Below are 15,414 nucleotides of genomic sequence, written 5' to 3' on the forward strand. Positions count from 1 at the left end.
TAAAACAAGCATGCAGAACTGGGGCTCTGACTTCCCTTGGTAAAACTTATTTCAGGTTAGTGACTCAGAAAGCACCAAAGCCATCAGATCCCTGGTGCACGACCTGTGGCCCTTTAGCTTGGGTTCACATCTATGCAGCCACGGTTTCAGTGTGGCAGTCCAGTGTATTTCTGTTCACTGGTTCCAGTGTGATTCAGGTGCAAATTTTTACCTGAAATCGCACCTGAACCAGACCTAATGGACCCTTTTTGAAACCGCACTGCACATGTGTGAACTGGCTGCATTGAAAGCCATTCACATGTTATGTGGAACTCAGCCTGAATATATGATGTGCGGTCCTCGGACCTCAGGAGTTTGTAGTGGGAACCCCGATTAGGGTAATAGCAGCGATCTTTACTAGCCACATGTAACATGTTCCCAATTTCATATTGTCTTCTGCAGCATATCCCCAGTCATAAAAGTATCGTGTCTACACTCTGACCATCATTTCCTCTATTAGGTCTTCAGTTCCTGACAGACCTCTCAAAGCATTACATAAACTATATTACCAAAAGTAATGTTACACCTGCCTTTACACGCACATGAACTTTAATAGCATCCCAGTCTTACGACGTTGGGTTCAATATTGAGTTGACCCACCCTTTACAGCTATAACAGCTCCAACTCTTCTGGGAAGGCTGTCCACAAGGTTTAGGAGTGTGTCTATGGGAATGTTTGACCATTCTTCCAGAAGCCCATTTTTGAGGCCAGGCACTGATGTGGACGAGAAGGCCTGGCTTGCAGTCTACGCTCAAAAATTCATACCAAAGGAGTTCTATCGTGTTGAGGTCAGGACTCTGGGGTGGAGGAACTTGACTGGGCTGCACAAACTCCCTTATACTTGTCTTTATGGACCTTGCGTTGTGCACTGGTCAAGTTTATTTGGTGGAGGCGGGGATTATGGTGTGGGGTTGTTTCTCAGAGGTTTGGCCCCTTAGTTCCAGTAAAGGGAACTCTTAAAGCGTCAGCATATCAAGACATTTTGGACAATTTCATGCTTTGGGGATGGCCCCTTCCTGTTCCAACATGACTGCCCACCAGTGCACAAAGCAAGGTCCATAAAAGACAAGGATGAGTGAGTTTGGGGTGGGGGAACTTGACTGGCCTGTACAGAGTCCTGACCTCAACACGATAAAACACCTTTGGTATGAATTAGAGCAGAGACTGCAAGCCTCGTCCACATCAGTGCCTGACCTCACAAATGTGCTCAAACATTCCCATAGACACACTCCTAAACCTTGTGGACAGCCTTTCCAGAAGAATTGAAGCTGTTATAGCTGCAAAGGGTGGGCCAACTCAATATTGAACGCCAGAGACTAAGGCCCCATACACACGAGAGGATTTATCCGCAGATACGGTCCAGCGGACCGTATCCGCGGATAAATCCTCTCGAGGATTTCAGCAGATTTCTATGCGATGGCGTGTACACACCATCGCATTGAAATCCGCGCTGAAATCCTCTGGCGATGACGTGTCGCGCCGTCGCCGCTATTATGACGCGGCGACGGGCGCGACGCTGTCATATAAGGAATTCCACGCATGCGTCAAATCATTACGACGCGTGCGGGGAATCCCTTTGGACGGATGGATCCGGTGAGTCTGTACAGACGAGCGGATCCATCCGTTGGGAGGAACTTCAGCAGATGGATTTGTTGAGCATGTCAGCAAATATTCATCTGCTGAAAATCCATCCCAGGGGAGATTTATCCGCGGATAAATATCCGCCGGAGTGTACACACCATAGAATCTATCCGCTGAAACCCATTTGATGGGATTTATCTGCGGATAGATTCTATGGTGTGTACGGGGCCTAAGACTTGGATGCCATTAAAGTTCATGTGCGTGTAAAGGCAGGTGTCCCAATACTTTTGGTAATATAATGTGTATATTGAACATTATTAGCGGCCCTTTGGTGATATCTGGGCTACATTGAGCCCCCCTATAACTCATAAGTTTACAACCACTGCATTAGATCTAGAGTTCCAACATTTCGAGAAAATAAAATATTAAAAGTGGCCTGAATGTCGCACTTTAACCACTTGACCTCTGGAAGATTTACCCCCCCTTCATGACCATGCCATTTTTTGCGATACAGCACTGTGTTAATTTAACTGACGATTGCGCAGTCATGCGACGCTGTACACAAATAAAATGTATGCCCTTTTTCCCCCATAAGCAGAGCTTTCTTTTGGTGGTATTTGATCACCTATGCGGGTTATTTTTATCAACACAAAAAAATATATATATTTTGCTATATTATTATTATACAGGGTTTTTTATAGCGCCAACCGTTTGCGCAGCGCTTAAAAAAATGAAGGCAGACATTACAGTTCCATTACAATTTGGTACAAGAGGAATCAGAGGGCCCTGCTTGCTAGAGCTTACAATCTAAGAGGGAGGGTCAATTGATACAAAAGGTAATAGCTGTGGGGATGAGCTGATGGAGAAAGTAAAACCGTGCATTCGTTAGAAGCAGCATAAGCTTCTTTAAAAAGAAGGGTGTTCAGGGATCGTCTAAATATGGATAGATTAGGGGACAGTTGGACAGATTGGGGTAGGGAGTTCCAAAGGACAGGGGAAGCGCTGGAGAAATCCTGTAGGCAAGCATGGGAGGAGGTGACAAGGGAACTAGAGAGCAGGAGGTCTTGGCAGGTCCGAAGAGAGCAGCTTGGTTGGTATTTTGAGACTAAGTTAGTGATGTAGCTGGGGGTAAAGTTGTGGATGGCTTTGTTAATTATTGTTAGTACTTTGAATTGAAAAGGGATTGGCAGAGAGGGGTGGAGGACACTGAACGGTTGGTAAGGTGGATGAGTCTTGCAGCAGCATTCATTATGGACTGAAGGGGGGATAGTGTATGTAAAGGTAATGAGAATTGAGTTGCAGTAGTCGAGGCAAGATAACCAGGTGACTTAGAAGCTTGGTGGTGTCATTGGTTAAAAACGGGCGTATTCCAACATATCCAATAAAAAAAATGTAAAAAAATTGAATTTCTTTATCAATTTAGGCCAATATCAATTCTGCTACATGTTTTTGGTAAAATCCCAGTAAGTGTCTATTGATTGGTTTGTGCAAAAGTTACAGCGTCTACAAACTTTGGTATATTTTTTAATGGTTTTGATAAAAACATATAGATATATGTTTTTTTTATTATCTCTTTGTTATTTGTTTAATCTATTTTTTGTAATAAATTTATACTTTTTTATATACTTCCGCCTTGCCTTTAAAGTTCGACCATCAATTGCTTTTTTCGAGCAACTGTTCTCTTTTTTGTTTACCTTTCCTAAATGTACATAATATAACTGGGTACTAACATTTGTAGGTAAAGTTGATCCGAAGAAAATCCAATTGCCTTTTGGGGGATCAAGAAGGAATTTTTGCCCTGCTGTAGCAAATTGGATCATGCTCTGCTGGGGTTTTTCGCCTTCCTCTGGATCAACTGTGGGTATATGGGATTGTATATTATTACATTTTTTTTTTTTTTTATGGTTGAACTGGATGGACTTGTGTCTTTTTTCAACCTAACTATGTATGCAACTATGTCTTTTGGTCCGTTTCAGGTCCGAATTCATCCAAAAATTCTGGCTGAAATTGGACCTTAAATGGTGAATGGAGCCACACCAGACCCTTGTTATGAGCCGCTGTGTGCTCATTTGTGAAACCAGCCTTACTGCTCTGGATTGAGACAAGTACACACTATAGAAGGATGTGCTATGTTAATATTTCATGTCTGAGGTTAACAACCACTTCAAGCTTTAAAAAAAAAAAAAACACTTTTGACTTTAACAACTTTAATCACTTCAGCCCCGGACCATTTGGCTGCCAAATGACTGGGCCACTTTTTGCGATTCGGCACTGGGTCACTTTAACTGACAATTGCGCGGTCGTGCGACGTGGCTCCCAAACAAAATTGACGTCCTTTTCCCACAAATAGAGCTTTCTTTTGGTGGTATTTGATCACCTCTGTGGTTTTTATTTTTTGCGCTATAAACAAAAATAGAGCGACAATTTTGAAAAAAAAAGCAATATTTTGTACTTTTTGCTATAATAAATATCCCCAAAAAAACAAACAAACACATTTTTTCCTCAGTTTAGGCCGATATATAGAGAAATAAGCATATATTGATTGGTTTGTGCAAAAGTTATAGTTAGTTTTATGGCATTTTTATTATTATTATTTTTTTTACTTGTTATGGCGGTGATCTGTGATTTTTATCGTGACTGTGACAATATGGCGGACACATCGGACACGCTTGACGCTATTTTGGGACCATTCACATTTATACAGTGATAAGTGCTATACAAATGCACTGATTACTGTATAAATGTGACTAGCAGGGAAGGGGTTAACCACTAGGGGGTGGGGAAGGGGTTAAGTGTGTCCTAGGGAGTGATTCTAAATGTTAGGGTTCGTGGCTTACTGTGACACGTCACTGATCGCTGCTCCCGATGAGAGGGAGCAGACTATCAGTGCTGCCTTACCTGGCAGAACAGAGAGATGCCTTGTTTACAAAGGCATCCCCCGTTCTGCGACCCGATCGCGGGACACCGGCAGACATCAAGTCCGCAGGTCCCGCGGGCACGGTCATGGAGACCACGGCGGCGCATGCCCGCTAGGGGGAAGGTTCAAAGCAACAACGTAAATGTGCGTGAGGCAGTCGGTAAGCAGTTAAGTAAATAGAAAGTACTTCAGCAAATATAACTAAAGTATACATACAGTGCCTTGCAAAAGTATTCACCCCCTTGGCTTTTTACCTATTTTGTTTCATTACAGTCTTAAGTTCAACGTTTTTTTAATCTAAATGATATGCGATAGATCAGAACACAATAGTCCAAGTTGGTGAAGTAAAATTTGAAAAATATATACATAAAACTACTTTTCAGAAATAAAAAACTGATAATTGGCATGTGCCTATGTATTCACCGCCTTGTTATGAAGCCCATAAAAAGCTCTGGTGCAACCAATTACCTTCAGAAGTCACATAATTAATGAAATGATGTCCAGCTGTGTGCAATATAAGTGTCACATGATCTGTCATTACATATACACACCTTTTTGAAAGGCCCCATAAGCTGCAAAACCTAATGGCCCGTACACACGATCTGAATATCATACGACAGATCTCGTATGATAGAAAAAAAAAGAAAGTCGGAAGTGATGTCATGCGTTGTAATGCATTTTTATTGTATTTTCGGACGACAACTGTACTGACTAAACGAAAATCGTACAAGGAAAATTTTCGTGCTTATACGATCTAATAATATCGGATGATCGTGTTCAGCTCTCGAAATTAGTGTACATACGATCCGAAAATTATACGATTCTTCATTGGACGATCGTATTCGTCCGATATTCGGATTGTGTGTACGGCCATAAGCAAGAGGCACCACTAACCCAACACTGCCATGAAAACCAAGTACTGTAACTCTCCAAACAAGGGACAATGTTGTTGAGCAGTACAAGTCAGGGTTAGGTTATAAAAATATATCCAAATCTTTGAAGATTCCTAGGAGCACCATAAAATCTATCATAACCAAATGCAAAGAACATGGCACAACAGCAAACCTGCCAAGAGACGGCCGCACACCAAAACTCACAGACCGGGCAAGGAGGGCATTAATCAGAGAGGCAGCACAGAGACCTAAGGTAACCCTGGAGGAGCTGCAGAGTTCCACAACAGAGACTGGAGTATCTGTACATAGGATGACAATAAGCCGTACACTCCATAGAGTTGGGCTTTATGGCAAGTTTTGAGTTTGCAAAAAGGCATGCGGGAGACTCCCAAAATGTATGGAGGAAGATTCTCTGGTCTGATGTGACTAAAATGTACTTTTTTGGCCATCAAATAAGACTCTGTCTGGCGCAAACCCAACACATCACATCACCCAAAGAACACACAGTGAAATAAGGTGGTGGCAGCATCAGAGTTGTGAGAAAGATAGATGGTGCTAAATACAGGGATATTCTTGAGCAAAACCTGTACCACTCGGTGTGCGATTTGAGGCTAGGACAGAGGTTCACCTTCCGGCAGGACAATGACCCCAAACACACTGCTAAAGCAACACTTAACCACTTAAGGACCCCTCACTGTATATACACGTCATTTTTTTAAAGATGGATATCTCGGTAACGGCAGCAGCTGCTGCCACAACCGAGATATCCATCTTTTCAGTGAGCGGTCCTGTAAACGATAACGGTGGTCTCCACGGAGGATTCACAGCAAGATCACCATTATCAGCGGCGGGAGAGGGTCCCGCCCCTTACCGGAGCCGTCGGCAGCGGCAGAGGCGATCGGGTCCTGTCCCCTGCTCGGCTGGGATACGACTATGGGCAAGATGGCCCCAACCCGTCTCCATAGCATAGCAAAACGTCACTTCCGCCCATGCTTCTTAAAGGGACATTTTCTTGTTGTCATTTTTTCAAATGATTTTTCAAATAATTTTTTTGCATTTTAGTCTAAATATGGGATCTAAAGTCTTTTTGACCCCAGATCTCATATTTAAGAGGACCTCTAATGCTTTTCTATTACAAGGGATGTTTACATTCCTTGTAATAGGAATAAAAGTGACCTTTTTTTTTTTTTTGTGTAAAAATTTATAAATTAAATGAGAAAAACCAAAAAAAAATTTTTTTTAAATCGCCCCGTCGATCTCGCACGCAGAGACGAACGCATACGTGAGTAGCGCCCGCATATGAAAACAGTGTTCAAACCACACAAGCAAGGTATCACTGCGATCTTTAGAGCGAGAGCAATAATCTAGCCCTAGACCTCTAACTCAAAAGATGCCACCTATAGAATGTTTTAATCGTCGCCTATGGAGATTTTTAAGGGTAAAAGTTTGACGCCATTCCACGAGCGGGCGCAAATTTGAAGCGTGACATGTTGGGTATAATTTTACTCGGCATAACATTATCTTTCACAGTATAAAAAAAAATTGGGCTAACTTTACTGTTGTCTTATTTTTTTAATTAAAAAAAAAAATTTTTTCCAAAAAAAGTGCGCTTGCAAGACCGCTGCGCAAATACGGTATGACAAAAAGTATTGCAATGACTGCCATTTTATTCTCTAGGGTGTTAGAAAAAAAAAAATATATATATATATATATATATATATATATATAATGTTTGGGGGTTTTAAGTAATTTTCGAGCAATTTTTTTTTTTTTATCTTGTAAACATCAAATCTGAAAAACAGGCAAGGTCCTTAAGTGGTTAAGTGGTTCAAGGGGAAACATGTAAATGTGTTGGAATGGCCCAGTCAAAGCCCAGACCTCAATCCAATAGAAAATCTGTGGTCAGACTTAAAGTGGATGTAAACCCAAATTATTATATTTTTTTATGTCACAATGTAGAGAATAAGATTTCCTATCATCTGTGCCCAGTCTTGCCACACAGAGTTAATCCAGCTCTGAGCAATCCTCTTTTATTGTTCAGTGAAAATTAACAGACTTCCAGATAAAAACCTGTCTAAATAAAAAGTCCTTTCCGTCCCCTTGCTTCGAGTGACATACATTACCTCTCACAATGAACTGTGTATCACCCCCCATATTATGATAAACATTCAGGAATGTGCATGTGTCCAAGCTAGTGCACAAGATATGTAAAAACCCTGTCACTCGAAGCAAGGGGACGGAAAGGACGTTTTATTTAGACAGCTTTTTATCTGTAAGTCTGTTAATTTTCACTGAATAATACAAGTGGATTGCTCAGAGCTGGATTAACTATGTGTGGCAAGACTGGACACAGATGATAGGAAATCTTGTTCTCTACATTGTGACATAAAAAAAAAAATTGGGTTTACATCCACTTTAACCACTTAAGCCCCGGACCATTTTGTTGCTAAATGCCCAGGCCAGGTTTTGCGATTCGGCACTGTGTCGCTTTAACAAACAATTGCGCGTTTGTGCGACGTGGCTCCCAAACAAAATTGGCGTCCTTTTTTCCCCACAAATAGAGCTTTCTTTTGGTGGTATTTGATCACCTCTGCGGTTTTTATTTTTTGCGCTATAAACAAAAATAGAGCGACAATTTTGAAAAAAATGCAATATTTTTTACTTTTTGCTATAATAAATATCCCCCAAAAACATATATAATTTCTTTTTCCCTCAGTTTAGGCCGATACGTATTCTTCTACCTATTTTTGGTAAAAAAAAAAAATCGCAATAAGCGTTTATCGATTGGTTTGCGCAAAATTTATAGCGTTTACAAAACGGGATAGTTTTATTGCATTTTTATTAAAAAAATTTTTTTACTACTAATGGTGGCGATCAGCGATTTTTTTTCATGACTGCGACATTATGGCGGACACTTCGGACAATTTTGACACATTTTTGGGACCATTGTCATTTTCACAGCAAAAAATGCAATTAAATTGCATTGTTTATTGTGAAAATGACAGTTGCAGTTTGGGAGTTAACCACAGGGGGCGCTGTAGGAGTTGGGGTTCACCTAGTGTGTGTTTACAACTGATGATGGGCGTGGCTGTAGGACTGACGTCATCGATCGAGTCTCCCTATAAAAGGGATCACTCGATCGATGCAGCCGCCACAGTGAAGCACGGGGAAGTCGTGTTTACATACGGCTCTCCCCGTTCTTCAGCTCCGGAGAGCGATCGCGACGGGGAGGCTATAAACGAATAGCAGCGCCGTCGTCCCGGATCGCTCCCCGCGGGTTACCGACCGACGCATGTACCGGGGGGGGGGTCCCAATCGGACCCCCGACCCGCGGAAAGGCGGGGACGTACATGTACGCCCATATGCCTGTACGTGCCATTCTGTGGACGTACATATACATGCGGCGGGCATTAACCAGTTAAAGATTGCTGTTCACAAGCACAAACCATCCAACTTGAAGGAGCAATGGGAAAAAAAATCCCAGTGGTAAGAATTGGCAAGCACATAGAGACTTATCCAAAGCAACTTGGAGCTGTTATAGCTGCAAAAGGTGGCTCTACAAAGTATTGACTTTAGGGGGTGAATAGTTATGCACATTGAATTTTTCTGTTATTTAGTTTTATTTGTTGTTTGCTTCACAATAATAAAAAAAAAAAAACATCTTCAAAGTTGTGGGCATGTTCTGTAAATTAAATGATGCAAATTCTCAAACAATCCATGTTAATTCCAGGTTGTGAGGCAACAAAACACGAAAAAAGCCAAGGGGGGGGGGGGGGGAAAACTTTTGCAAGGTACTATACATAGTGCATGTTAGACAGGGTAGAGGAGATTGTGACACATCTCTGCCTAAGGCACAGCTACCTGAGAGATGATTGACTCCGCCCTCTACAGGAAACACAAATCAGATACAATTTAAAAGGCCCCTCCCTTACCTCTGATACTCAGTTGTTTATAAGATCAAGTAAACCTCAACCAATGTGCACTCGGCAGAGGAAAAAAAAAACACAAAAACAAAAAAAACACCAGGTAAAAGTAAAATAGGGTGGGAATATAGATGCTGTCCTGGAAGGTTCCTGGAAATACCATTACCGGTAAGAGTAACAAGGGTTTTCCCCCCACACCTTCCAGGACAGCTACTTGAGAGGATGAGCAAGATACTATACCTTAGGGAGGGAAAACCGCCTGAAGCACTTTCCCACCAAAGGAGAGGTCCTGGCTGGAAAGCATTTGAACTCTATAATGTTTGACAAATGCATGAGAGGAGGACCAGACGGCAGCTTTAGAAATTTCTTCCCATGATGCCCCCGCTCTTTTTGCCCATGACATAGCTATGGATCTCGTAGAATGGGCCCTAATTCTAGAAGGAGGGTTACCTGCCTCCCCCACTGATGCGGAATCCCCATCAGACGAGGAGCTCGGGTGCGCCCCTTCTTCTAGATCTGAGGTATAGTGTGAATCACTGATCTCGGACCGAGGAGGGGGTCTAACTGAAGCTGAAGGCTCTTGAGTTCTGGGACCAGAGGAAGAAGGCCCCAGACCTGCTGCCCTGTCATTGAAAGACTGGAAGGAGGCTACCACCTCCTTCATAGAAGACATTAACTCTTTAAAAGATGTAGGCTCTGAATTAGCCCTAGAATACAATCTTCACAAAAAAGCCATCAGGCAGCCTGGCTCTACATTTTCCGCATTTCATTTTCATCTGTCTATCGTAGAAAAAAAATGAAACAAGAGCCATAAGAAAAGAAGGCCCATACAAAAAAGGTCCCCTGCTGCATAATAACAGACAAGGGCTTACCTTGGGGGCAGTATGGGAACCAGAGGCTGCCGCTGGTTCCATCGGAGCGGGTGCTCCCTCCTCAAGCTCCATTGATGAGTGGAGATCGGCCGGGGAAAATAGGCTGCTGTTCCAGGCAGCATGTCCTCAGTGTACTCCGCCATTTTCTTTATGAACATGGCGCCGGGAAAGTGCATCACGTGACTGCCGGTTCCGGCGCCATCTTGGCACGTCACCGGAAGTCCTCCGACGCCATTTTGGTACACCTTAGTGAAGCCGAGGCTTCCACCAGGCCGAGCTGGGGGAAAAACCTGAAGGAAGTTGCCACCACCTACACAGGTAAGCAAGTACCTCCAAAAATAGGGAACCCTTCTGGCCGAAAAAACAGGGACTGAACACACCCAGGACTTGGCCACAACCAGTACTGGATGTTGCCAGAGCAGGGGGGTCCGCCAACCACAGTTACCAGACCTAGGAAAAACAAAAAACTTGTTGGTGCTCCTGCAGTGTCTGGAAACACAAATCAACTGAGGGTTAGAGGAAAGGGAGGGGCCTTTTAAATTGTATATGATTTGTATTTCCTGTATAGGGCGGAGCCAATCATCTCAAGTAGCTGTCCTGGAAGGTGAAGGGGGAAAAATGAAATGCAGCTGGGACCAAGATTTCATTAGTGATCAGGATAAAATGAAAGTGAATCTACCTAATGGGGACACATTCAGTATTAAGTTCCAATCTACACTGATGCGGTGCAGGATTCACAGCGATTCCTGTGTATTTCCTGCACCGCATTTCACAAATCGCATTCTGTTCATGGGAACTGCTGCGTGTCAATGTTAACGGAACCCCAAAAAATGGTTTGCAAAACGCAGTACGATTGGCTGAATTGGATCGCATTGGGTGTGAACACCCATGTGATCCAATTCCAGTGCGGCAAAAAGATTCATGCACCCATTTCGTGCTCGTGCAATTTGAGTCATACAAAATGAATGGGCTCAAATTGCACTGCAAAGAATCAGATTTGATTTGAACAGGAATGTGATGCGATTCCTTTCCAAATTACATGCAGTTCCCTGCACCGCATCAGTGTGAACCGGGACTAAAACCTGACAGTGGTTATAGCCCCTTTAAAAAAAAAGTTTTGCCTTTATACATTAAGGTACAGAATCTAATAGAGTATCAGGTCAGATTTAGATTCATTCTATGCATTGTGTTTTAATGCATTAAGGCAGGAGTAGGCAACCTAAAGAGGTGGATACCTACCTGAACAACATGGGAGAAATCAAAGATCCTCGAACAGTGTTGCCTCCTCACACCCGATTTAAACCTCTAATTACCGTACTACCACTTCGCAATCACGTGCATTGCATGCCAATCATGGGTTTAAATTTAGAGGCAGGGGTGGTAAAAACACATCTTAACTATGGGGTTTTAACACCCCCTTAACTACAAATGTAAATTAACCCTTACTGTTCTGAGCCCCCTATAAGGCTGCTTTCACACAGATGTGCTGCAGTTTACCAAGCGCATTGCATCTGGCACCGTCCTGGGTTAGCTGTGCTTCACCATAGACTTCTATTAGATCCTGCATTCAGAAATTGCACCAAACCTGCAGGATAAATGTGAAGTCTATGGCTAAGCGCAGCAAACCAGCAGGAAAGCTGCACTCTGCACCCATGGTGTGGGTAAACCGCAGCCCATCAGTGTGAAAACAGCCCTATACCATTATGCCCAGTGTATTGCTTCAAACTGACCTGAAGATCTCTTCTTTTCTGCTGCTGGCATCACTCTGGAGACTGCTAGCCAGGATAAGAGGTGGAGTGCAGTTGGTATCACTCCACATGGGACAGGAGCCAGTGCTACAGAGGAAGCATTGGCTTATGCTGCCTTCTACAGCTCTAACTTTACAAGTAGTCCCTCTGCATTGCACTCTGATGCTCTTGGATGGCAGGTCAGCAAGCCTAGACCGTGATCTACCAGTCGCATGTCTGCGATCTACTGGTTGCTGCCCCCCCTGCATTTAGGCAACCTATTCATTTTAAATGGGCTGCCAGGACACACAAATACCTACAGTATATTGAAAATTGCGAGTATTGCCTCTATTAAGTTTGATGACAATATCTATAAAATGTGCCAGCATCCCTGTTGTTTGTAATTGGTGAGACCTGATCAATAAGTTCAAACAAGGGCTGCTTGGGGCCTAGTTGATTGACCATAGATCAAAGAAAGAAAGGGAATTGTTTGGGATTTTCAAGGCACTGATATGAGACAATGTATTAAAAATGTATAAATATTTATTTGACAAATTATAATAATACAAAAAGTACAAGACATTTGGGACAAACCCCACAAATCAGATCGATCACAAGACCGTTTTTGTCTAATCGGTGGAGTCGTAATCTCAACCGGTTTCGCAGTATAAAACTGCTTCTTCAGGAGAATGTCTCGGTTTGCCAAAGTGATCGTATGCTTGCTCGGGCAATACCCCCTAGGGCGCACGTGGGGGATAATAAAGACGGGCTCGTTCAGGGTATAGTAATCAATTTAATGATACTGGGGCGAGTGACACATGGTTATAGAAGAGGAACCGGCAGGATGACGAAAGAGCCAGTGTAATTTAAAACAGGCGATAGCCAATCAAGTTCCATGGAGTGTCAGCGCGTCCCCAGGGAGAGCTCCGTGCGGGAGCTCTCCCTGGGGACGCGCTGACACTCCATGGAACTTGATTGGCTATCGCCTGTTTTAAATTACACTGGCTCTTTCGTCATCCTGCCGGTTCCTCTTCTATAACCATGTGTCACTCGCCCCAGTATCATTAAATTGATTACTATACCCTGAACGAGCCCGTCTTTATTATCCCCCACGTGCGCCCTAGGGGGTATTGCCCGAGCAAGCATACGATCACTTTGGCAAACCGAGACATTCTCCTGAAGAAGCAGTTTTATACTGCGAAACCGGTTGAGATTACGACTCCACCGATTAGACAAAAACGGTCTTGTGATCGATCTGATTTGTGGGGTTTGTCCCAAATGTCTTGTACTTTTTGTATTATTATAATTTGTCAAATAAATATTTATACATTTTTAATACATTGTCTCATATCAGTGCCTTGAAAATCCCAAACAATTCCCTTTCTTTTTTTGATCTATGGTCAATCAACTAGGCCCCAAGCAGCCCTTGTTTGAACTTATTGATCAGGTCTCACCAATACCTACAGTATATCCTTTTTCCAAATGCAACGTACCACAAGGCAGAGACATGCATTGTATTGCACTGCCATTCAAGGCCATTGAGATGTGCTGACAAGGTGCACTGGGGTGCCACTGACAATAAATGGCATTGCAAAACACTACACATCGTATATTGTGGCAAGGCTCAGCAAAATTAGCATTTTACTGCATGTACCACAAAGCAAAAATGCTTAGGCCCCTTTCACACTTGTACGATTTATCCTGCTACTTGGGACTGCAAAATCGCATGACAAGTCATTCCCCATGATTTCCAATGACAACCATTCATATTAGTACGACTTCAAAGTAGTTATTGCACTTTCGTTTGACTTTGATGTGAGTTACACAGGCATTCCCTGAAATCGCGACAAAAATCGCATCAAAATCGCACAACTTTCAGGTCGCGGTAGTATGAAATGGGCCTAAATGGGGCCTCAGAGACTGCTTGTTAAAAACATGTCTACAAAGGCTGAACAGTTTTACATTTCTAAATATTCAGTATCAGAAATCTAGTCTTGATTTCCAAAGTTAGGAGACCTTCTACTACACAGATTGTCCCCTACACCACATTATTTTCAGTCAGCGAATGGTATGAAGTGTCTGAGCCTATAATCATTGACAGCTATGATGTTCTGGGGAACGATCACACACAGTTTTGAATTATTTATGGCTGTTTGAGGCCAAGTAAAAGATTAGCAATGCTCTTCCTCAAAGTATAAACACCGTTATGAATAATAGTAGGATGTACAGTATTACGTAAAAGTGTATACTATATTTTCAATAATATTACGCAAAAGAGGATTCTGTGCTTGTAAATTGTATTGCCACATCAGTGAAATACCAAAATGTTGGACAGGGTATACACACAGTATGCATTTAAACAAAAGGTTTGACATACCTGTGACATTTGAGGACGCACATTGATTTCACCCAAATTGACACTGTGAGGCATCAGGTTGTTGAGTAGCTGGCAGATTAGGACCCCATCTCGTAAGGCTTGAGCCAGGTCACACACCTGTGCGGTGTCTAGCGTCACGCGATGATTAGGAGGGAGCACTCGGCACTCAATCAGCCATCGGGCACAGTGCCTCCACAACTCCATATCTGCCACTGCGCCCAAATAGGGGGGGCAGGGCACAAAGGAGGATAGAGAGATATCAGAAGATAAAGGCGGGTAATGTAAAAATGCACCTGATCAAAAAGTGATGGAGTCAAAAAACAGAGAGCAACAGAGGTTTCACGAAAAAGGCAGCACAAATTGTCTTCTGTAGGGGGAACCTTGCAGATTGATAGCAGATATGATGAAAAGAAGTGAGAGATCGCAGAGACGCAGCCAGGCTCATAAGACTGAAAAAAGACTGTTCCGGTAGCTAAAGAGGAAGAACCTTCTGTGACTTCCTCTTCTGCAACTGTCATACTTACTGTGCATGTGTAGACTGTGCAAAAAAAAAAAAAAAAAAAAAGAACAAGAAAAACTACTTATTTTTCCAAGTGACTGTCACAGTCATTTTTTAAACATTCTGTAAATGCGAACACACTTGGGTCTATTCCAGCGTGCATGATCTACATCGTTTGCCACACATATACCTAGGAAGGGCCAAATGTGGCGTAGCTGTAACCCCTGGTACTCACTAGGAAATATACCAACAGTTCTTAATGCACATATATTCAGTACATCTGTCAAAAAATCATTTTTTTTAATAATGGTATAAATAATGAAGCATGGCGGCCCTTTTTGTGTTCTAGCACTTTTGTATAACAAAAGCTTATTGATATAGGTTCCATACATGAAGAGACAATGAGGTTGGTGTACAGTACCAAGGAAGATTCACTTTGCATGTCATTTCAGTGCCCTCTTGTAACAGAACACACAATAGAATGAAGTCCTATAACAATCATTGCAAAATTAAATGAAGCAAACAACAGATCCAGATTGTGGGACGCCTTGGACGTCTCCTACATAACAAATGCCAGTGCGTGTGT

The 15,414-nt window shown here is 42.7% G+C and overlaps 1 protein-coding gene across 1 annotated transcript in view; it reads right to left on the reverse strand.

Moving 5' to 3' along the window:
* VAV1 (vav guanine nucleotide exchange factor 1) overlaps window positions 1–15,073 on the reverse strand; it is a 125,815-nt gene extending 110,742 nt beyond the window's left edge. The window contains exon 1 of the mRNA XM_040336985.1: window positions 14,330–15,073. Within this exon, the coding sequence (XP_040192919.1) occupies window positions 14,330–14,533 (204 nt within the window). The 5' untranslated portion in view covers window positions 14,534–15,073. The remainder of the gene's footprint in view (window positions 1–14,329) is intronic.
* Between the last annotated feature and the right edge of the window lie 341 nt (window positions 15,074–15,414).

The sequence above is a fragment of the Rana temporaria genome, chromosome 2 (genome assembly GCF_905171775.1).
Source record: "Rana temporaria chromosome 2, aRanTem1.1, whole genome shotgun sequence".
Lineage (NCBI taxonomy): Eukaryota > Metazoa > Chordata > Amphibia > Anura > Ranidae > Rana > Rana temporaria.